Raw genomic sequence first — 23,810 nt, forward strand, 5'->3', positions numbered from 1 at the left:
GATCAGACTGGTCACAATCGGAAGTATGAATTTCAACTACGTGTTGTATGCAAGTCTAGATCGTTCCATGGCTTACTTCCCAAATAGGATCAGCCGTCAGTACGGAATGATACAGCATGTTCCCCGAGTCCACAACTTTGAAAGTGGTCTGATAACGCTGCATCTGTTGACCAATTTGGCTAACCGTTGGCAAAATCGAAACACTAGGTACTTAGATGAAGGAGTGATGCAGGACCCTGTGACACCTGCATATGTCAACTGGTTCTTTTCCCCATAATGATGTCATTTTCTGTGAAGGTTGGCCTCTGCTGATAGGTTCTGCTAGAATAAAATGTTGTTTGTTGATTTCCCTGTCTCTTCTATGCTCAGGCCATGAGTTTTTTTATTTAATGTATCTACTTTTCTTTCAATTAATGACCTCAATGACTCTGTCTTTATTAATTCCTGCTTTCTGCACGCACGAATCAACAAAAGACAACAAATCTTTTCTTTCGAAATCATTTGTTGCGTTAGTTATTTGGGCCTCCTGCCCCTAGGTTAATAAATGAAAGCTTCATAAAAAGAAATGAATTATTCTGTAAAGGCAAAAGCTTATGCTTAAAAACAACAAAGAATGGGATGACTATTTTATTATCTGCACAAATCAGACAAAAATAACAAATGTAACTTCTTTATGTATGCATGAACTTATATGAGTACTAAGGTTTTATTCATGGTTTTATATTGATCTTTCCAGGGAAATCACTGAGAAAATGGTGTTCGTCCTTCTGATCAATGTTTAAAAGAATTCATTGTTTAGGCAGGACCAACAGCCGGAACATTTTAAACCAGATGAGTCAATCTTGATCAGATAAGCAGAGAGGAAAGTCTTGCGTTCTTCGACCATAACCTCGAAAAGAAAAAAAAAAAAAAGAAAAATTTTGAAATTCAAATCTTTTATTAATCTTACTTCTTTTCAACATTATACAGAAGTAGAAATAATTTATTTTAATACAATGGTCATTTATTCTAACTACTCACTTTCCTATTCTCCTTCGAGTCAAGTTGATGGCGTTGAGCAACCAATCACAAATCTGTCGCAAACGCATGGCATAGATTTCGCATTTAAACTAAGCACCACGCGTTGATCCCGAAATTTTATTTTTGTCATTATTTTTTATTCATGCTCTAACTTTTGCCTAGGCTGCCCTTTCGGGTTTTCAACCTAGCGAGCTCATTTCTTGCCTAAGCTGCCCTTTCGGGTTTTCAACTTAGCTGTTTTTTTTTTTTTTTTTGTTAATCGAAATCATAATTTCGGGCATAAAATCTTTTCATTTGGTCCTGGTTGACAATCCGGTTGACAGGCTTCCCTTCCATGGTGATTAATTCAGCGGCGCCTTTTGCTAATAGCTTCTGAACTCTGAACGGTCCATGCCAGTTGGGTTTGAATTTCCCACTGGGATGATTCTAGGCTTCGTGATCCAATAATCTGATCAATACCAAATCTCCGTTCTTTAAAGCCCTCGGATGTACCCGTTTGTTGTAGAAACGAGCAATCCTTCTTTTTCTCATCTGATCCTGGAATCGAGCATTCAGTCTTCTTCCATCTAAGAGCGCCAAATCCTAATACCTTTTCTTGACCCATTCTTCCTCGGTCAGACCAGCTTCTATCAAAACCCTGAGAGACTTCTTTTCGAGCTCTATCGGTAACACTGCCTCCATTCCATATACAAGTTCAAAAGGAGAGGCTCCATTCACTGATTTGAAGGTAGTGCGATGCCCCCAGAGCGCGAAAGGAAGTTTCTCGGCCCAGCTTCTGTACCTTTCACACATCTTCGACAGGATTCTTTTAATCTCCTTATTTGCAGCTTCTACTGCACCATTAGCCTGAGGGCGATAAGGAGAAGAGTGGTGATGCTCAACCTTATATCTATAAAGCAATTGACCAACATCTGCTTGAAAATGAGAACCATTATCTGTAACTATGTGATGAGGAACACCATAGCGACAGAAATGTTCTGTTCAATGAATCTAGCCACATGCTTGGTGGTTAAGGTTTTGTAAGATTGAGCTTCAATCCACCTAGAAAAGTAATCAACTGCAACCAATATATACTGATGGCCGTTCGATGCTGCTGGCGTGATTTTACCAATAACATCTATGCCACATGCAGAAAAAGGCCAAGAGGGAGCTGTTGGATGGAGTTCAACAGCGGGTAAGTGGCTCTTATTATCATGATATTGGCAAGCTTTGCAATGACGCACATACTGAACACAGTCACCTTCCATCTGCATCCAGAAATAACCTTGCCGCATGATTTTCCTTGCTAAGCTCATGCCGCTTAGATGAGTACCGCAAACTCCTTCATGGACGTTCTTCATTATGTCTTCTCCTTCCTTTTTACTCACGCATCTTAGCAGCATCCCATCCCAAGCTCTTCTATAAAGCTCACCATCGGCCAAGACATAATTCAGAGCCATTTTTCTGAGAACTATACGGTCCTCTTTCGTCGCATCATCAGAAAAAGTACCGTCTTTCATATACTGCAGTATATCCGTAAACCATGGTTCTTCCTCCGACTCCACCCGGTTCACAAAATGTTCTTGATAGCATGGGATATTAGCTGCGGTAATGATAAATGGCTTTTTCGGCACTTTACTCAAATCCTGCCAAGTTGATGCTAAGTTTGCCAAGGCATCCGAAATTCTGTTATAGGTTCTTCCTATGTGAGTGAAAGTGATCTTATCGAAAAGTGCCGCCTTCTTCAACAAGTACTCAACATAGGGCTTCAATCTCTCTTCTTCTACTTTACATCTCTCGTTAGCATGTTCAATAACCAATAACGAATCTCCTATTACCTCGACCTCCTTAGCACCAGATGCAAGAAGAGCTTCCATTCCCATGATGCATGCTTCATATTCAGCCATATTGTTAGTGACCGGGAACAACAATCTCTTGCACATTGTGGTGACTTCGCCATTAGGTGCTTCTATCACAATACCAGCTACGGCTCCATTTCTATTGGCTGATCCATCAAAGTACAACTTCCAAGCCCCTGTCTCGATGCACAGCAAGTGTTCATCTGGAAACTCCAATTCCCATGGTTCGTCATCAGTAATTGGGTTTTCAGCTAGGAACTCTACCACAGCCCGACCTTTGACCGTTTTCTTCGTTACAAACTCTGCATCCACACTAGACATCTGAATTAACCACTTAGACAGTCGTCCTTCTAGAGTAGGCGTTCTCTGCAAATACTTCAGAGGATCAATTTTGGAAACGAAAGTGACCCTGAAGGAATCAAAGTAAGGCCTCAACTTCGTTATCGACCATACTACTTGATACGGATTCGCTACCACTCAACCATAGAGCTCAAGGAAGCATGGGGAGCATCTAAGTTTCTCACATTGATGGAAGCACACGTTGAGATCAAATCTGAAATTCCAGCATATGGCATGCCCTGGCCATACTAGAGCCTAACTTTGGCGTAATAAGTTAGCCCATTTTTGTTAGTTTTGAGTTGTAATGTTGTTAATGGGTTGGGCCACCAATAAATTGGGCCACCCTTTTAATTTTTATCCTTAGCTAGTTTGGATTAATTATTCCTTATCCTTAGTTGGTTTGGATTAATTATCCCTTATCCTTAATTTGTTTGGATTAGTTAGTCCTTATCCTTAGTTGGTTTGGATTAATTATTCCTTATCCTTAGTTGGTTTGGATTAATTACTCCTTATCCTTAGTTGGTTTGGATTAATTATTCCTTATCCTAGATTTATTTAGATTTAGCTAATCTTTAGTTGATTTGGATTAGTTAACCAAATCCTTAAGTTGTTTAGATTTGCTAGTCATATCCTTAGTTCGTTTAGATTTGCTAAATCCTACTCTTTAGCTAACTCTAAATCCTTTAAGGATCTGGACCTCTTAGATTAGTATAAATAGCTTGTTATTTTGTAATTATTCACAATAATTATTCAATCAATTAAAGAGAGATTTTCTTCTTCCATGCTTAGGCATGTTCATGTTTTTAGAGGGTGTGAGATTGCATTCTTCTAATTGCATCAAGAATCAAGGTAAACTTATCAATTCACTTGTGGCGTTTATCTTATTCCTTTACTCTATTATTGGTGTTCTTACTTCTTTAAGCTTTGGGTGCCATAAAGGGGGGGTTTAGTTTGATCTTGGATCTCTTCCAAAACTTGTCATAGAGTTCATGGAATTTATTTCCATAGGGTTCCGCGTCAGTTTGGTATCAAAGCCAAAGATTAAGGTAAATTCTTATTTATCTTAGTTTTAGGGTTTGTGTTTATTTGTTTTCTTGTTCTTCTTGTTCTTGTGTTTTTTTCTTCTTCATCTTGTTCTTGTGTTTGTGTTTTCTTGTTTTACTTAGTTAATTTCGAATTTGCTTCAATGAAAATTGTTAATTTCGTTCTTGTTCAAATCTGGAAGTTTAGATCTTAGATCTTGTTGATTAAAAAAAAAAAAAAAGAGTAAGAAAATTCGTCCACCATTAAAGAAGCTTGATTGTTGTGTGGATTTTGTTCCTAATTCTTATGGATTTGACCATAATTTGTGGGATTTGTTCCTAAATTTTAGGGATTTTACCTTATTTTGTGGGATTAATTCCTAATCCTTTGGGATTTGACCATATTTTGAGGGATTTGTTCCTAATTCTTAGGGATTTTACCTTATTTTGTGGGATTTGACCATATTTTGTGGGATTAGTTCCTAATCTTTAAAGATTTGACCTTATATTATGGGATTGAGTTTATCCACTATAATCTTGTGATAAAATCTAATCTTAACTAATTTGTGGATAAGATAACAAGAATTAGTTGACCATATCTTTTGAGATTAAGCAAATCTACTACAATCCTTGTCAAATCTAAAAATCCTACCTAAATTGGGTTGCATTAAAAAAGGGTTTAATACAGCATGCCCGTGGTTCACCTCAAGCACACCCGTGCTAGGGCCTGACCTTCACTTATTGGACTAAGCATTACACGCACGCCCGTGCTGGGTTCTGACCCTACAAAAAAAAAAAAATTTCTTTTGGATTTTTCTTTGATTACTTACTTTGTTTTGGGTAGAATTAATTAGGTTCATATTTGGTTTGCTTTGTAGTAAGCTGAATTCATACATTATATCCTGAAATTGTCTTTTAAATTCTAGTTTCTTTATTTTTGTTTGAGCTTTCTATTGCTTCTATTACATTGTTAGGGTGTGTTTGCTTGTTTACTACACTCTAATTGATAATTAAAGTAGTGCATTGTCTTGTTCTTGTGCTACTATCCATCTCATTTTGAGTCTTCTTTCTAGAATTGTGCTTGCTTTTCATTGTTAAGGTTTATTCCTTGTTTCTAAACGTGCTTTTGAGTTGGTTGGTTGACTTAAGATTCTGAAGTTCAATTGGAAGAATTGCAATGAGTGATTAAAGAGTGTAAACACGTGAGGGAGTGATTTACCATTAACTCAAATCTTCTTGTGTTTTCTCTTTTGAATACTAACCATGGGTACAGATAATAGTGAGGATGAAAGTCAAATAGATGATTCCCAATTAAAACTTGTAATGGAGTCAATCCAAGAACAATTTAGAAGCTTCAACAGTTTCTTCCAAGATATGAGAAAGGATTTGAAGGAGATTAAAGCCGCCCGATGCTTTAATGCAACAAGAGCTCGTCCTAGTACTACATCGACTAGAATTCAAACTCTTGAAGGTGAAGAGGTCGATAATCCTAACCATTACTTTAAGAATTTGAACAATAAGTCAGAGAGGGTGCAAGGAAGGAAAAATGTGGATTACCTCAATAGGTATTCATTCACAAAGGATGGATGGATGACTGGCCCAAGATCATTTTCTTCAAAAGAAGTGTGTGAAGACCAATATGGAAATCAAAAGATGAGTTTTGAGACTGTCAATAAAGAAAAAGAGTGTAAAAATAAAATGAGTGAAAATATACTGAGTAAAAATAAAAAGAAAGAGGGAGAAGAAAAGGAAAGACAAATTCAAATTGTACCTTTGTGCAAAGAAGTTTGTTTGACCATCAATGATCTTAACCCATCTTTGCCAAGTGTGTTTGTTGATCCTTTGCAAAAGTTTGAAGAATATGATGACCAAGAGAAGCTACCTAAGGAAGTATCCTCAACTTTGAGAGAAAATGGGATTGAGGCTTCGATTTCAAAAGAACCAGAATGTGAAAAGAGTGAAGAAAAAGAGGAGAAAGAGGCCACAAAAGATACAAAACAAATTAATGGCCCATTAGAGAGTGAAACTTCAAAATTGAGGGAACAAAAGAGTGAAAAGAGTAAGGAGAAAGGGAAAGAGGCCACAAAAATAACAAAACAAATCAATGGCCCAATTGTGAGTGAAAAAGAGAAACAAATTGTGTATGTGAAAAAGAGAGAGGGTAGACCAGTCTTGATGATTCGGTTTAAAGAGTTTTTGTTTAATTTGACTAACATTGACACTTTCTCTCTACCTTCTAGTTCTGTTTCTTTATTACAGGAGTTCCCTAATGGAAAGGAGAAGCCTACATTGGTGAAGGAGATGCACGCTAAGCCTAGTGTTCATGTGAACATAAGGAACAAAGGCTATACCAACCATGCCAACAAGAGAAGAAGACAAGTTGTGTTTAAACCAGGTGATTGGGTTTGGGTACATTTTCATAAGGAAACGTTTCCCAACCAAAGAAAGATTAAGTTTAATGAACGTGGAGATGGACCATTCCAAGTCGTGGAGCACGTTGATGACAACACCTACAAGATAGGCTTACCAGGTGAGTATGGTGTTTCCATTACTTTCAATGTTAGTGATTTGTCTCCTTTTGACATGGATGCAGATTTGAGGACAAATCTTTTTAAAGAAGGGGGGGATGATACGGATCCGCCACCACTCATCCATGGAACTCAAGGGAACAAGGAGAATAACATGAAAGACCCATTAGTGCTTCGTAGTGGATCAATTACAAGAAGTCATGCAAAGAAATATGGAGCAACCATGGAGCTCAAGAGAGCATGGATACCTGAACTTCTAACTAAGATTCGAGGACGAATCTTTTCGAGGAAAGAAGGAACGATACGGATTCGCTACCACTCAACCATGGAGCTCAAAGGAGCATGGGTTCCTCAACTTCTAACTAAGATTTGAGGATGAATCTTTTCGAGGAAAGGGGGAATGATACGGATTCGCTACCACTCAACCATAGAGCTCAAGGAAGCATGGGGAGCATCTAAGTTTCTCACATTGATGGAAGCACATGTTGAGATCAAATCTGAACTTCCAGCATATGGCATGCCCTGGCCATACTAGAGCCTAACTTTGGCGTAATAAGTTAGCCCATTTTTGTTAGTTTTGAGTTGTAATGCTGTTAATGGGTTGGGCCACCAATAAATTGGGCCACCCTTTTAATTTTTATCCTTAGCTGGTTTGGATTAATTATTCCTTATCCTTAGTTGGTTTGGATTAATTATTCGTTATCCTTAATTTGTTTGGATTAGTTAGTCCTTATCCTTAGTTGGTTTGGATTAATTATTCCTTATCCTTAGTTGGTTTGGATTAATTACTTATCCTTAGTTGGTTTGGATTAATTATTCCTTATCCTAGATTTATTTAGATTTAGCTAATCTTTAGTTGATTTGGATTAGTTAACCAAATCCTTAAGTTGTTTAGATTTGCTAGTCATATCCTTAGTTCGTTTAGATTTGCTAAATCCTACTCCTTAGCTAACTTTATATCCTTTAAGGATCTGGACCTCTTAGATTAGTATAAATAGCTTGTTATTTTGTAATTATTCACAATAATTATTCAATCAATTAAAGAGAGATTTTCTTCTTCCATGCTTAGGTGTTTTCATGTTTTTAGAGGGTGTGAGATTGCATTCTTCTAATTGCATCAAGAATCAAGGTAAACTTATCAATTCACTTGTGGCGTTTATCTTATTCTTTTACTCTATTATTGGTGTTCTTGCTTCTTTAAGCTTTGGGTGCCATAGAGGGGGGTTTAGTTTGATCTTGGATCTCTTCCAAAACTTGTCATAGAGTTCATGGAATTTATTTCCATAGGGTTCCGCGTCACTACTGCCATACATGTTTTCTCCACCATGTTGTACTTCTCCTCGATAGGCAGTAGTTTCTTGCTAATGTAATAAATGGCCTTTTCTACTCCGGCGACGTCCGGCTGTACCAACATTGCACCAACTCCTGCATCCTCTATAGATAAATACAGGATCAGAGGTTCTCCTGGTCTAGGTGAACTGAGCACCGGTGGATTCATTAGGTACTTCTTTATGTGGTCAAAGGCTTTCTGGCACTCCTCATTCCACTTAACTGGTTGACTTTTCTTAAGTAGCTTGAAATTTGGAGCACAAGTGATGGATAACCTCGAAATAAACTTGCTGATGTACTGAATTTTACCCAAGAAGCTTCTCACCTGACGTTCTGTTCTTGGCGGGTCCATATCCTGGATGGCTTTTATTTTGTCGGGGTCAACCTCAATCCCGTTAGGTCCTACAACAAAACCTAACAGTTTCCTTTTCGTTACTCCGAATACGCACTTCTTAGGATTGAGTCTCAAGTTATACTGCTTGACCCGTGCAAAGAACTTCTCCAGCATTTCTGCGTGCTCTTCTTGTGTTCTTGTCATGATCACCATGTCATCTACATATACTTCTAGCCCTTTATGGATCATATCATGAAATAATGTTGTAGCCATTCTCTGATATGTTGCCCCGGCGTTCTTCAGTCCAAATGGCATCACTTCTAGCAGAAGGTACCAAAGTCCGTGGTGAAGGCAGTCTTGTGCTTGTCAACTAAGGCCATCAGTATTTGGTTGTATCCGAAAAATCCATCCATGATAGAATAACATCCCATTCCGGCAGCACTGTCGATCAAAACATCTATGTGCGGAAGTGGAAAGTCATCCTTAGGCGAGGCTTTGTTCAGGTCCCTGTAGTCAACACAGACCCTTATCCTCCCGTCTTTCTTCAGCACAGGGACTATATTGGCCAACCATTCCGGATAGTGTACCACTTCTAAAAATCCTGCATCCAACTGCTTCTGGACCTCAGCTTTGATCTTATCCTGCCATTCTGGTCTGACCCGTCTCCTTTTCTATTTCACCGGCTTAACACTTGGATCAGTAGGAATGAAGTGCTCTGCTATTGATCTGTCGATTCCTGGCATGTCAGCATAGCTCCAGGCAAATACCTCTGAATTTCTTCTGATACATTCTTGAAGATCCTGTCTAAGCTCAAGTTTGAAGTCTGATCCGATTTCGATTATTTTAGGATTTTCAGTGGTGCTTAAGTTAAATGCAAAATGATGCAATGCATTTATGTCAAATATGCGCGTGGTATAATCAATGCCATGAACGTGACAATCAGGAAAACAAGAAAACAAATAGTCAAAGTTCACTTCCATTGATTGAAATAACAAAGGAAAACCATCCATATTGTTCTCAAAACAAACATCAGAAAAGCAAAATACAGGATTAATTGCCTGCTCAATACATTCATCACAAGTGTTCTTTATTGCCTGAATCACTTCGTTTGCGTCTGCATCTTCTTTCTCTTCCAGGGTAGCTTCTGCTTTCTTCTCTTCCTCCTCTTTAAGCTCTACCATCTTCAGCGCCTTCCTCTCTGCCTCTTCGGCGTCTTCAGCAGCTAATACCGACTAGAGGATACGTGCCTTGGCTTTCTGCTCTTGCACCATCTTCGAAGCTTCATCCCCAATCCCCAAAAAGTCTTCAAACTCTGATATCTTCTTCGACCATTCAGTTTCAGTATCTGCTTGCATCATACCCACCATGAACTCTGTTCCTTCAACCAGCTGTTCCAAGGAAGGTTCAGGAGACTTGATCAATTTCTCCTCAAAGTCTGTCATGAATATCTCCAGGCCGGGGTAGGTCTTCCCCCTACTCTGAAATTCTCCTGCAGCTTGTGGGACAAAGAAGATATGATTCAGATTTGACTATCTAACCGGAGACCGGATCTCGTACTTCTCCTTTTTTCTGTTTTTTGAATATCCCAGTCCGCGTTTATCTTGTTGGCCATATGCCGATGAGAGAGGTTCAAACCTTCCTTGCAGCTCCCGGCCTAACCCTTTGCCATACTGCCACTGCATCTTTTTCATCATCTTTCTTGAAAAAGGACTCATTCTGTTTACTGCACTCTTGCTCTCATTAGTGGGCGCATCAATTACTGCCACTTGGAAACCAAACAACAGCACTGCCACTTCTAAGCCTTCTACAGTTGCCACATTCAAGTCCTCTTGCGCGTTAACGGTCGCCACATCCGTACCCCATGGAATCTTTACTTTTTTGTGCAGGGTAGACGGAATTGCACCTAGAGGATGGAGCCACGGCCTTCCTAACAACAGAGCATAGTTGGCTAAGATATCAAGAACAACCACATCTACCCGGCTCTTTACAGCCCCCGTGGAGATCTTCGCTCTGAAAATTCCTTTTGCATTACGCATTGTATTGTCATAAGCTTTTACCACCATGTTTGATGGTTCAAGTTCTGACTCCTCAATTTTGAACTTGGACAACATCTTCAATGGACAGACACACAAAGCTGACCCGTTGTCCACCATCACATTCCGGGTATCACGCCCGTTAATGGCAATCTGGATGTATAAAGGCTTGAAGTGGTTTCTTCCTTCTGGTGGGAGGTCTGAATCAAAGAAAGTGATTTCGCCAATTCTGCGTTGTAGCACATTGATCATGCCTACACTCTGGATCCGAGCAGGCACTCTGACAAAACTCATGGCTTCCAACAAAGACTCCCTATGCTCTTTGGATGCTATCAGCAAATCTCATAATGAAATATCTGCTCTTGTTCTCTGCAATTGGCTCAATACTGAACTGGCAGCTACGCCACTGTGTGCTCGGTTCTGGCTGCTCTCCCCTACTTCGACAGTCTTTTTCTGCTCTTTCACTACTTCCTCTTCCTTCTTCTTTTCTTTTGGCTCTTCTCCGCCCTTCTCTGTTGTTTTCTTTTTCATTCCATCAACAGCAATCTCTTTTCCCTTAGCCTGCACACTGCTATCGGGATTGTATACTCGCCCACTCCGTGTCAAGCTCTGGACGCTTACCTCATTCACCTCCTCTTCGCTGCTATAATACCATTGCTCTTCTTGATCAACTAAGCTTTTCTGGATTGCGAGCTGGATCTGCTCGTCTTCATCTTCTGGCACGTCGCCCACTTTCACAGTAATGATCTTCTCAATCTTTATTTTCACGGGCATCTTCCCTTCTTCATCACTGCTACAATCGTCCCATATGTTTAGCATTGCGCACATTCGTTCTTCCCACTCAGCTTGTGCCAACACAACTTCTTCCGGCAATCCACTTTTGATTGCATTGACTGACCCACCCGACTGAGACTTGCGGGGCGGATAATTGTACTAATATTGGGGGAGTGGATTGTTCTTGGTGCTGGGCTTGTTCCTCTCAGAAGGTTTGGTAATTTTTCCGCTGTCAATCAGATCTTGGATATCGTGCCTCAATTTGAAACATTCATCAGTCGAATATCCCTTGCACTGATGGTAATCACAGTTCCGATCCATATACCTTCCACGCACAGGTTTAGTTGGATCGACTGACAACTTCAAAAATACTCCATTCTTGATACATGACCTCAACACTGTGCTCAAGGGCCTTCCCAGGTTAGTGAATTCTCTTCTCACTCTTTCATTGACTACCCCCACTGTATTACTGCTTCCTGACTGATTCTGGTTGCTGCTTCCGACATTTTTGTCATTGTAGGAGGTCCGATAGTTGCCAAACCCTCTATTCTTCTTCTTTTCCTCCTTATATAGCTCCTCTATGTTCAAACCAGCTCTTTGAACTAGAGCAAAATCAGTGAGAGGTTGGGTCAACATTCTCTCTTTAAAGAAGGGTAGCAAGCTTCTACTGAAAATTCTGATTAGCTCTTGGTCCTTCGGCCTCGTCTGGACCCTGTATAGCTTAGTTCTCCACCTCCTATAATTGTCAGAAAAGCTTTCATCTTTCCCCTATCTCAGACTCTCCAAATCGCACAAGCCAAATTCGTCACTCTCAACAGTCTTAAAGTGCGTAAGAAAAGCTGTCTGCAGTTTGACCCAGTTCTTTTGAATCTCCTCATCTAGACCATCATACCATCTCCGATAGTCCATATGTAGCGTTTGTGGGAATGCTCGCAAAACGTCCTCTTCATTGTACCGGTTCATTTGAGAAAGTCGGAGGAATTCAGACAGATGAGAACGGGGGTCGTTATCTCCCTCAAACACAATATGCTTGAATGTTTTAAACGAAGCGGAGCTGGTTGGGTGCAAAACATACTCAGTTATGTGAAAGTTGGTGACCGGGTCTTTTTCTTTCACTACAGACATTTTCTCAATCTTGTCTTTCAGCTCAGCAAGTTACTTGATTACATCATTCTCAATTGGGACAGTGTTTCCCACAGAAGTCTGATTATCTGAAGTAGGTTCTGGAATTTGCCTCTCTTCAACCACAGGTTGACTGCTTGAAACAGGAGGAGTTTGATTTTGTGCCCTATCTTGGGCGAGAGCAGCGGCTACAATCTGAGCAATAATTCTTATCTGGGCTTGAGAGAACCCGGGCTCATTCTCCATATCATCAGCCATTTCTACTGGGTCTGAATCAGAATCTGAATTCGATGAACTTGAATAACTCACAGAACTAACTAGAATAAACTCGGGGATTGGGGATGTTCTGACTAGGCGTTGACCAGGGCGTCGGTTCCAAGCTCTCGAAGCAGTTTCCCGGGAAGGATCAATTCTGACAAAAAATGTCTGAGTTAAAGTAGGTACTGTATGTATGCATGAGAAAATGAAAGCACATAGGATGAAAAATGCATTTCTAATGTGCTAAAGACCGGCATGGAAAGAAGATCTCAATTTCGACAACTGGATCCAAAAATTCGGTGTGAATAATACGGCAATGACTTATTTTGTATTTGGGCATTTTGGGCATTATCTGTCATCGACCGTTCCTTTTGGATTTACGATCAACTATTTTCTCTCGAATCCCTAACTTTTGCCTCGGAATGAGAGAATTTCCGAGCGGGATTTTATTTTTGTTATTTTTATTTATTTTTTTGTGCATCCTTACTTTTTGCCTTGGAACATATGGCCCCAAGCAGGATTTCATTTTATTTTGTTACAAAATTTTGTAATCTCTCACTTATTTTCAGATAATGCGAGAAATGTAAAAATACAAAGGAACTGTAACCCCCTTATATCTCCCTTTTCTTTCGGGTATAAATTCGCTATAAGTGATTGCATTATATAATTCAAAACGAATTTGAGATCCAGTCTCAAGACCAAGGTCAAATATCCATACCGGACATTAGCTCTTATTAATGCATGGCTGAAAAAGAAAATGTTACATGATGCATGAATGTCACAACATATGTACAGTTTATATCATACAGGGGAACGGGAGTTAGGAAATGCATGCCTTCCAACCTTATTTCTCCCACACACGGATTCCATTGGTATAAATTCCGACATCTGTTTCCTAGGATTTGGTCTAATCTTGACAACCAACAGGGGGTTTTGAGATTGACGACATCAACTCTCGGAAATGAATGCGGCATAACAACAGCAAATAGAACGAGGTGTTTCCTTAAGGGAAGTAACTATGGTTTTTGACTATATGCATTGGCTTTAGTCTTATTAGGCTTACAAAGTCTGGGTACCGCAAACAGGATTCGGGCTCTGTTGGGCTTACTCCTTTTGACGCACCTTTAAGGTACTAGGCTTGCGGTTGGTAGTAATGTTAATTCTCGGATGGTTGCACCTAAAACGCGAGGTTTAGGCTAGATCCACCGTCAAAGTTAACACCAGTACCGAAGGGTGATACGGGTAGAATGTGGTGAGAAGAGAGAAATGTGGTATGAATGCAAAAAACCGTATAAAAGAAAATAAAGCGATTAAGCACGTACGGACAATTAACAATTTTTCATCGGCTTTTCTAACCAATTTTATTGGAAAAAGTAGGCTTTTAGAGTCAATTCCTAATTGCAAACACTTAATTATTAAAAATAACCGGGGATTAGTGGGTGCAAATTCCCCAGTGAAGTTGCCAAACTGTTTTCGCCCCTCCTTTTTTTTATATATTTTTATTTGAGAGTGGAGAATTGAGATCCCTTAAAACCCCGGAAAAGGATCTCGGAAAACTTCTTTTTATTTATTATTGAAAAGTGGTGTTAAAACCTTTTGGGAACGCGGTGCCGATAAATTGGTCTTATAAATCATTTTTAGTCACCACCCATTATTTCGGCAATGGGACCGTTTCCAATTTTATTTTATAAATATGACTCCATTTAACCCAATTTTTATTCAAGGCCAAATTATTTGAAAAACTGGTCAGGCGCACCAAGGCGATTCTACGTAAGGGAATTGGGTACATCGGCCCGTTGGAAGTCGACGCCCGAAAAATCGGCCTCTTTTAACCTACAATTTCTAATTGATTTTATTTTAGAAAAGCCGAATTATATAATTAAACCCAACCCGAATAAACCGAACCGAGTTCCTATGTGGAAAATTAATTAACCATCCCAATTAGGTTCATTCATTGCATTCATAATAAATCACCATCACATTCACCATCCATCCATAGCAAATATAATTAAAAGACCCGCTCTTGCCTTATGGTTAAAGGCGGGCCACAAACCAGGTTTAATAATACAATTTAAATAATAATAAATCCTAAAATCTTATAATTATAGTAAATTAATTTGTTTGATTTGATTAGAACACAATTTGCCCCTTATTGATCATTTTCCGAATTAACATTAAACATTTATTTAATGACATGAAATTAAGATAAAAATAAAAAAAAGTGTCCTGGAACCCTAGAACAGTTGCGTCACAAAGCTGTTCTATGAAGAACAGTTGCGTGACGCAGCTCCTAGTTGCGTGGCGCGACTGTTCGTGAACTTATTAAAATTCCCAGTTTCATTAACTACTTATTAAAAACATAACATAAAACAAAAACATAAAGACGAAATAAAAACTACTCCCACAAACAGTTCCGTCACGTAGGCAGTCCAAGCAAAGTCAAGGTCTTTTAGACATGAACAGTTGCGTCACGCAGGTAGTAGCTGCGTGACGCAGCTGCTCTAGTCCGTAACTACCTTTCAAACTACTCTTTTTACCTGTTCTTTTTATTAACAGACGTTTAATATAGCTCAGAAACACTCAAAAACGGGCAAAAATGTTGTTTAATCAACACCAAACTAACCAAATACTAAGAAAATAAGATTTTTCACAAATAACAACCAAAAATGAAAAAGAAAAGTTTAGATGATTACCTAACCCTCAGATTTGAGGATTGCATGCGGTTTAGATGATTTGGGGACACTGCTTCGAGATCCCAGAAGTGTTTTAGCACCAAGTATTAACAACAAACGTTTCTTTTCTTTCTTTTTTCTCTTTTTCTCTTTTTATGTCTTTTTGTATTTTTAAGTTTCAATCTGTATATCTAATAGATTACTCTTCCTCAAGGTTACTCACTAGAGTTCTTGGGGAAAACCTTAGCCGCCGTAGATTACTCTCAGCCTAAAATGCTCAAGTTCAGAGAAAAAATGAGCAAAAAGTCCCGTTTAAAACACAAAATGTTGTATTTATATGGGTAGGGCAACAGAACAAAGCCGCGTCACGCAGGTAGTAGCTGCGTGACGGAGCCGCGAGCTGTGTGACAGAGCCGCGACCTGCGTGACGTAGCTTACTTTTCGTACAGTTGCCGCGTATCCATACAAACAGTGCAGACCGTTACACGGGCGTGTCCCAGAGGTGTCAACCTGGTTAGAGTTGCGTGACGCAACTATGAGTGCCGTCACGCAGGTGATAGCTGCGTGACGCAACCCTAACGCGGGTCAGACCCTTTGGACCGGTTCGATTCAAATTTTGGTTTAAAAACACTTCTAGTTGACCGTGATTCCTTATTCTTTATCCTTACATCATCACCGGGTTAGGCGGGGGCATAAAATTACGCGTCAACAAGACCAGGCTGACATCTTTTGGACAAGCCCGTGTAACGGTCTGCACTGTTTATATGGATAGGCGGCAACTGTACGAAAAGTAAGCTGCGTCACGCAGCTCTCGGGTGCGTTACGCAGCTACTACCTGCGTGACGCAGCTTTGTTCTGTTGCCCTACCCATATAAATACAACATTTTCATTTTTAAATGGGACTTTTCTCATTTTTCTCTGAACTTTTGCATTTTAGACTGAGAGTAATCTATTGCGGCTAGGGTTTTCCCCAAGAAACTCAAGTGAGTAACCTTGAGGAAGATTAAGCCATTAGAAAGATAGATTAAAAACTAAAAAAGACATAAAAAGAGAAAAAGAGAGAAAAGGAAGAAAAGAAACGTTTTCATTGCTAAAACTTGGTGCTAAACACTCCTGAGATCGTGAAGCCTTGTTCCCAAATCATTTAAATCATATGCAATCCTCGAATCTGAGGGTTAGGTAATCATCTAAACTTTCCTTTTCATTTTTAGTTATTTATTTGTGAAAAATCTTATTTTCTTAGTATTTAGTTAGTTTGGTGTTGATTAAACAACATTTTGCCCATTTCTGAGTGTTTCTGAGTTATATTAAACCTTTGTTAATAAAAAGAACACGTAAAAAGAATAGTTTGAAAGGTAGTTACGGACCAGAGCAGCTGCGTCACGCAGCTACTACCTCGTGACGCAACTGTTCATGTCCAAAAGACCCTGACTTTGCTTAGACCACCTGCGTGACGCAACTGTTCGTGCGCATAGTCTTTATTTTGTTTTTACATTTTTATTTAATATTATGTTTTAAATAAATGATTAATAAATCTGGAGATTTTGATAAAGTCACGAACTATTCCGTCGCGTAACTAAGAGTTCCGTCACGCGACTGTTCTTCATAGAACAGCTACGTGACGCAACTGTCCTAAAGTTCCAAAATAATAACTAAGAGTTCCGTCACGCGACTGTTCTTCATAAAACAGCTGCGTGACGCAACTGTCTTAAAGTTCCAGAATACTTTTTTATTTATTTTATTTTAATTGCATGACATTAAATAAATGTTTAACTTTAATTCGAGAAATGACCAATAATGGGCAAATTGTGTTCTAATCAAATCAAACAAATTAATTTACTATGATTTTGAGATTTTTAGGATTTATTATTTATATTGTTTAAATTATATTATTAAATTCGGTTTGTGGCCCGCCTTCAACCATAAGGCAAGAGCGGGTCTTTTAATTATTTCTGCTATGGGTGGATGATGGATGTGATGATTTATGATGAATGCGATGAATGAACCTATTTGGGACGGTTAATTAATTTTCCACATAGGAGCTCGATTCGATTTAATCGGGTTGGGTTTAATTAAATAACTTGGCTTTTCTAAAATAAAATCGATTAGAAATTGTAGGTTAAAAGAGGCTGGTTTTCCGGGCGTCGGCTTCCAATGGGCCGACGTACCTAATTCCCTTACCTAGAACCACATGGTTCGCCTGACCAGTTTTCTTCAAATAATTGGCCTTAAATAAAAATTGGGTTAAATGGAGTCATTTTTGTAAATTAAAATCGGAAACGGTCCCATTGCCGAAATAATGGGTGGCGACTCAAAGAATTTTATAAGACCGATTTATCGGCACCGCGTTTCCCAAAAGGTTTTAACACCGTTTTCCAATAATAATTCTAAACAAACAAAAAGAAGTTTTCCAATGTCCTTTTCCGGGGTTTTAAAGGATTTCAACTCTCCATCATAATCAAACTATAATAATGTTGGGAAGGAGAGGGGGCGAAAATAGTTTGGCGACTTCACTGGGGATTTTGCACCCACTAATCCCCGGTTGTTTTTAATAAATAATTAAGTGGTTGCAATTAGGAGTTGACTCTAAAAGCCTACTTTTTCTAAATAAAATTGATTAGAAAAGTCGATGGAAAATTGTTAATCGTCCGTATGTGCTTAATTGCTTTATTTTCTTTTTAGGATTTTTGCATTCATGCCGCATCTCTCTCTTCTCACCACATTCTACCCATATCACCCTTCGGTACTGGTGTTAACTTTGACGGTGGATCTAGCCTAAACCTCGTGTTTTAGGTGCATCCATCCGAGAATTAACATTACTACCAACCACAAGCCTAGTACCTTAAAGGTGCGTCAAAAGGAGTAGGCCCAACAAAGCCCGAATCCTGTTTGCGGAACCCAGACTTTGTAAGCCTAATAAGACTAAAGTCAATGCATATAGTCATAAAACCATAGTTACTTCCCTTAAGGAAATACCCGGTTCTATTTGCTGTTATTATGCCGCATTCATTTCCGAGAGTTGATATCGTCAATCTCAAAACCCCCTGTTGGTTGTCGAGATTAGACCAATTCCTAGGAAACAGATGTCGGAATTTATACCAATGGAATTCGTGTGTGGGAGAAATAAGGTTGGAAGGCATGCATTTCCCAACTCCCGTTCCCCTGTATGTTATAAACTGTACATATGTTGTGACATTCATGCACCATGTAACATTTTCTTTTTCAGCCATGCATCAATAAGAGCTAATTTCCTGTATGGACGTTTGACCTTGGTCTTGAGACTGGACCTCAAATTCATTTTGAATAATATAATGCAATCACTTATAGTGAATTTATACCCAAAAGAAAAGGGAGATATAAGGGGGTTGCAGTTCCTTTGTATTTTTACATTTCCCGCATTATCTGAAGATAAGTGAGAGATTACAAAATTTGTAACAAAATAAAATGAAATCCTGCTTGGGGCCATATGTTCCAAGTCAAAAAGTAAGGGTACAAAAAATACACAATGAAATAAAAATAACAAAAATCCCGCTCAGAAATTCTTTCATCCCAAGGCAAAAGTTAGGGACATGAGAGAGAATCGCCGATCGTAAATCCAAAAGGAACGGTCGACGACAGATAATGCCCGAAATGTTCAAATACAAAATAAATTATTGCCATATTATTCACACCGAATTTTTGGATCCAGTCGTTGAAATTGAGATCTTATTTCCATACCGGTCTTAGCACATTAGAAATGCATTTCTCATCCTATGTGCTTTCATTTTCTCATGCATACATGCAGGACCTACTTTAACTCAGACATTTTTTGTCAGAATTGATCCTTCCCGGGAAACTGCTTCGAGAGCTTGGAACTAACACCCTGGTCAGCGCTTAGTCTGAACATCCCCAATCCCCGAGTTTATTCCAGTCAGTTCTATGGATTATTCAAATTTGTCGGGTTCAGATTCAGATTCAGACCCAGTAGAAATGGCTGATGATATGGAGAATGAGCCCGGGTTCTCCCAAGCCCAGATAAGAACTATTGCTCAGATTGTAGCCGCTGCTCTCGCCCAAGATAGGGCACAAAATCAAACTCCTCCCGCATCAAGCAGCCAACCTGTGGTTGGAGAGAGACAAATGCCAGAACCTACTTCAGATAATCAGGCCTCTGTGGGAAACACTGTCCCGATAGAGAATGATGTAATCAAGCAACTTGCTGAGCTGAAGGACAAGGTTGAGAAAATGTCTGTAGTGAAGGAAAAGGACCCAGTCACCAAATTTCATGTAACCGAGTATGTCTTGCACCCAACCAGCTCCACTTCGTTCAAAACATTCAAGCATACAGTGTTTGAGGGAGATAACGACCCCCGTTCTCATCTGTCTGAATTCCTCCGGGTTTCTCAAATGAACCGATACAATGAGGAGGATGTTTTACGAGCATTCCCACAAACACTACATAAGGACTATCGGAGGTGGTATGATGGTCTAGATGAGGAGATTCAGAAGAACTGGGTCAAGTTGCAAACCGCCTTTCTTAAGCACTTTAAGACTGATGAGAGTGACGAATTTGGCTTGCGCGATTTGGAGAGTCTGAGACAGGGGAAAGATGAAAGCTTTTCTGACTATTACAGGAGGTGGAGAACTAAGCTATATAGGGTCCAGACGAGGCCGAAGGACCAAGAGCTAATCAGAATTTTCAGTAGAAGCTTGTTACCCTTCTTTAAAGAGAGAATGTTGACCCAACCTCTCACTGATTTTGCTCTAGTTCAAAGAGCTGGTTTGAACATAGAGGAGCTGTATAAGGATGAAAAGAAGAAGAATAGAGGGTTTGGCAACTATCGGACCTCCTAAAATGACAGAAATGTCGGAAGCAGCAATCAGAATCAGTCAGGAAGCAGAATACAGTGGGGACAGTCAATGAAAGAGTGAGAAGAGAATTCACTGACCTAGGAAGGCCCTTGAGCACAGTGTTGAGGTCATGTATCAAGAATGGAGTACTTGCAAAGCTGCCAGTCGATCCAACTAAACCTGTGCGTGGAAGGTATATGGATCGGAACTGTGATTACCACCAGTGCAAGGGGCATTCAACTGATGAGTGTTTCAAGTTGAGACATGACATCCAAGATCTGATTGACAACGGAAAAACTACCAAGCCTTCTGAGAGGAACCAGCCCAGCACTAAGAACAATCCACTCCCTCAATATCAGTACAACTATCTGCCCCGCAAGTCTCAATCGGGTGGATCAATCAATGCAATCGGAAGTGTATTGCCGGAAGAGCTTGTGTTGGCAGAGGCTGAGTGGGAAGAGCAAATGTGTGCCATGCTAAACATATGGGATGATTGTAGCAGCGATGAAGAAGGGGAGATGCCCGTGAAAATAGAGATTGAGAAGAGCATTATTGTGAAAGTGGGCGAGGTACCAGAGGATGAAGACGAGCAGATCCAACTCGCAATCCAGAAAAGCTTAGCCGATCAAGAAGAGCAATGGTATTATAACAGCGAAGAGGATGTGAATGAGGTAGGCATCCAGAGCTTAACCTGGAGTGGGCGAGTATACAATCCCGATAGCAATGTTCAGGCTAAGGGAAAAGAAGTTGCTGCTAATGGAATGAAAAAGAAGACAACAGAAAAGGGCGGAGAAGAGCCAAAAGAAAATAAGAAGGAAGAGGAAGTAGTGAAGGTGTAGAAGAAGACTGTCAAAGTAGGGGAGAGCAGTCAGAACCGAGCACCCAGTGGTGTAACTGCTAGTTCAGTGTTGAGCCAATTGCAGAGGACAAGGGCAGATATTTCGTTATGGGATTTGCTGATAGCGTCCAAAGAGCATAGGGAGTCTTTATTGGAAGCCATGACCTTTGTCAGAGTGCCTGCCCGGATCCAGAGTGTAGATATGATCAATGTGCTGCAACGCATAATAGGCGAAATCACTTTTTTTGATTTGGATCTCCCGCCAGAAGGAAGAAACCACTTCAAGCCCTTGTACATTCAAATTGCCATTAATGGGCGTGACTCCCGAAATGTAATGGTGGATAACGGGTCAGCCCTATGTGTGTGCCCATTAAAGATGCTGTCCAAGTTCAAAATTGAGGAGTCAGAACTTGAACCATCAAACATGGTGGTAAAAGCTTATGACAATACAATGCATAACGCAAAAGGGACTTTCAGAGCAAAGATCTCCGCATGGGCCGTAGAGAGCTGGGTAGATGTGGTTGTTCTTGATATTCTGGCCAACTATGCTCTGTTGTTGGGGAGGCCGTGGCTCCATCCTCTAGGTACAATTCCCTCTACCCTGCACAGAAAAGTGAAGATTCCATGGGGTATGGAGGTGGTGACTGTTAACGCGCAAGAAGACTTGAATATTGCAACTGTAGAGGGCTTAGAGGCGGCAGTGCCTTTGTCTAGTTTCCAAGTGGCAGTGATTGATGCGCCAATTAATGGGAGTAAGAGTGCAATAAACAGAATGAGTCCTTTCTCAAGGAAAATGATGAAAAAAATGCAGTGGCAGTATGGCAAAGGGCTAGGCCGAGAGCTACAAGGAAGGTTTGAACCTCTCTCATCAGCATATGGACAACAAGATAAACGCGGGCTGGGATATTCAGAGAATAGAAAAAAGGAGAAGTATGAGATCCGGTCTCCGGTTAGAGGGCCAAATTTGAATCACATTTTCTTTGTCCCACAAGTTGCAGGAGAATTTCAGAGTAGGGGGAAGACTTACCCCGGCCTGGAAATATTCATGACAGACTTCGAAGAGAAACTGATCAAGTCTTCTGAACCTTCCTTGGAACAGCTAGTTGAAGGAACATAGTTCATGGTGGGTATGATGCAAGCAGATACTGAAGCTGAATGGTCGAAGAAGATATCCGAGTTTGAAGACTTTTTGGGGATTGGGGATGAAGCTTCTAAGATGGTGCAGGAGCAGAGAGCCAAGGCACGGACCCTCCAGTCGATATTAGTTACTGAAGACACCGAAGAAGCAGAGAGGAAGGTGCTGAAGATGAAGCTTGAAGAGGAGAAAGTAAAAGCTACCCCAGAAGAAGAAGAAGATGCAGATGCAGATGAAGTGATTCAGGCAATAAAGAACACTTGTGATGAATGTATTGAGCAGGCAATTAATCCTGTATTTTGCTTTTCTGATGTTTGTTTTGAGAACAATATGGATGGTTTTCCTTTATTATTTCAATCAATGGAAGTGAACTTTGACTATTTGTTTTCTTATTTTCCTGATTGTCATGTTCATGGCATTGATTATACCACGCGCATATTTGACATAAATGCATTGCATCATTTTGCATTTAACTTAAGCACCACTGAAGATCCTAAAATAATTGAAATCGGATCAGACTTTAAACCTGAACTTAGACAAGATCTTCAAGAATGTATCAGAAGAAATTCAGAGGTATTTGCCTGGAGCTATGCTGACATGCCAGGAATCGACAGATCAATAGCAGAGCACTTCATTCCTACTGATCCAAGTGTTAAACCGGTGAAACAGAAAAGGAGACGGGTCAGACCAGAATGGCAGGATAAGATCAAAGCTGAAGTCCAGAAACAGTTGGATGCAGGATTCTTGGAAGTAGTACACTATCCGAAATGGTTGGCCAATATAGTCCCTGTACTGAAGAAAGATGGAAGGATAAGGGTCTGTGTTGACTACCGGGACCTGAACAAAGCTTTGCCTAAGGATGACTTTCCACTTCCGCATATAGATGTTTTGATCGACAGTGCTGCCGGAATGGGATGTTATTCTATAATGGACGGATTTTACGGATAAAACCAAATACTAATGGCCTTAATGGACAAGCACAAGACTGCCTTCACCACGGACTTTGGTACCTTTCGCTACAGAGTGATGCCATTTGGACTGAAGAACGCCGGGGCAACATATCAGAGGATGGCTACAACATTATTTCATGATATGATCCATAAAGGATTGGAAGTATATGTAGATGACATGGTGATCATGATAAGAACACAGGAAGAGCACGCAGAAATGCTAGAAAAGTTCTTTGCACGGGTCAAGCAGTATAATCTAAGACTCAATCCCAAAAAGTGCGTATTTGGAGTAACAAAAGGGAAGTTGTTAGGTTTTGTTGTAGGACCTAACGGGATTGAGGTTGACCCCGACAAAGTAAAAGCCATTCAGGATATGGAACCGCCAAGAACAGAACGTCAGGTGAGAAGCTTCTTGGGTAAAATTCATTACATCAGTAGGTTTATTTCGAGGTTATCCATCACTTGTGCTCCAATTTTCAAGCTACTTAAGAAGAATCAGTCGGTTAAGTGGAACGAGGATTGCCAGAAAGCCTTTGATCAAATAAAGAAGTATTTGATGAATCCGCCAGTACTGAATTCGCCTAGACCAGGAGAACCTCTGATCCTGTATTTGTCTGTAGAGGATGCAGGAGTTGGAGCAATGTTGGTACAGTCGGACGCCGCCGGAGTAGAAAAGGCTATTTATTACATTAGCAAGAAACTACTGCCTATAGAGGAGAAGTACAATTTAGTGGAGAAAACGTGTATGGCAGTAGTATGGTCGATAAAGAAGTTGAGGCCTTACTTTG

At 40.0% G+C, this 23,810-nt stretch overlaps 1 protein-coding gene across 1 annotated transcript; it reads left to right on the forward strand.

Moving 5' to 3' along the window:
• The first annotated feature begins 19,187 nt into the window (after nt 1-19,187).
• On the forward strand, nt 19,188-22,054 carry LOC149499082 (uncharacterized). The gene is made up of 4 exons (XM_089721865.1): nt 19,188-19,304; nt 20,111-20,932; nt 21,023-21,689; nt 21,849-22,054. Exons 1-4 carry the CDS (start codon nt 19,188-19,190, stop codon nt 22,052-22,054), a joined length of 1,812 nt encoding a protein of 603 aa, XP_089577991.1.
• The last annotated feature ends 1,756 nt before the right edge of the window (nt 22,055-23,810 follow it).

Source organism: Jatropha curcas, chromosome 1 (genome assembly GCF_041381405.1).
Source record: "Jatropha curcas cultivar XTBG-Jc1 chromosome 1, XTBG_Jcur_1.0, whole genome shotgun sequence".
NCBI lineage: Eukaryota > Viridiplantae > Streptophyta > Magnoliopsida > Malpighiales > Euphorbiaceae > Jatropha > Jatropha curcas.

Bases quoted from the DNA above. Each gene is read 5' to 3' on its own strand.
- LOC149499082 (XM_089721865.1), top strand. From the start codon at position 19,188: ATGGATTATTCAAATTTGTCGGGTTCAGATTCAGATTCAGACCCAGTA. The intron at 20,933-21,022 runs GTGTAGAAGAAG...AGCCAATTGCAG, and splicing joins AGGAAGAGGAAGTAGTGAAG to AGGACAAGGGCAGATATTTC. The intron at 21,690-21,848 runs GTAAGAGTGCAA...TGGGATATTCAG, and splicing joins TGATGCGCCAATTAATGGGA to AGAATAGAAAAAAGGAGAAG.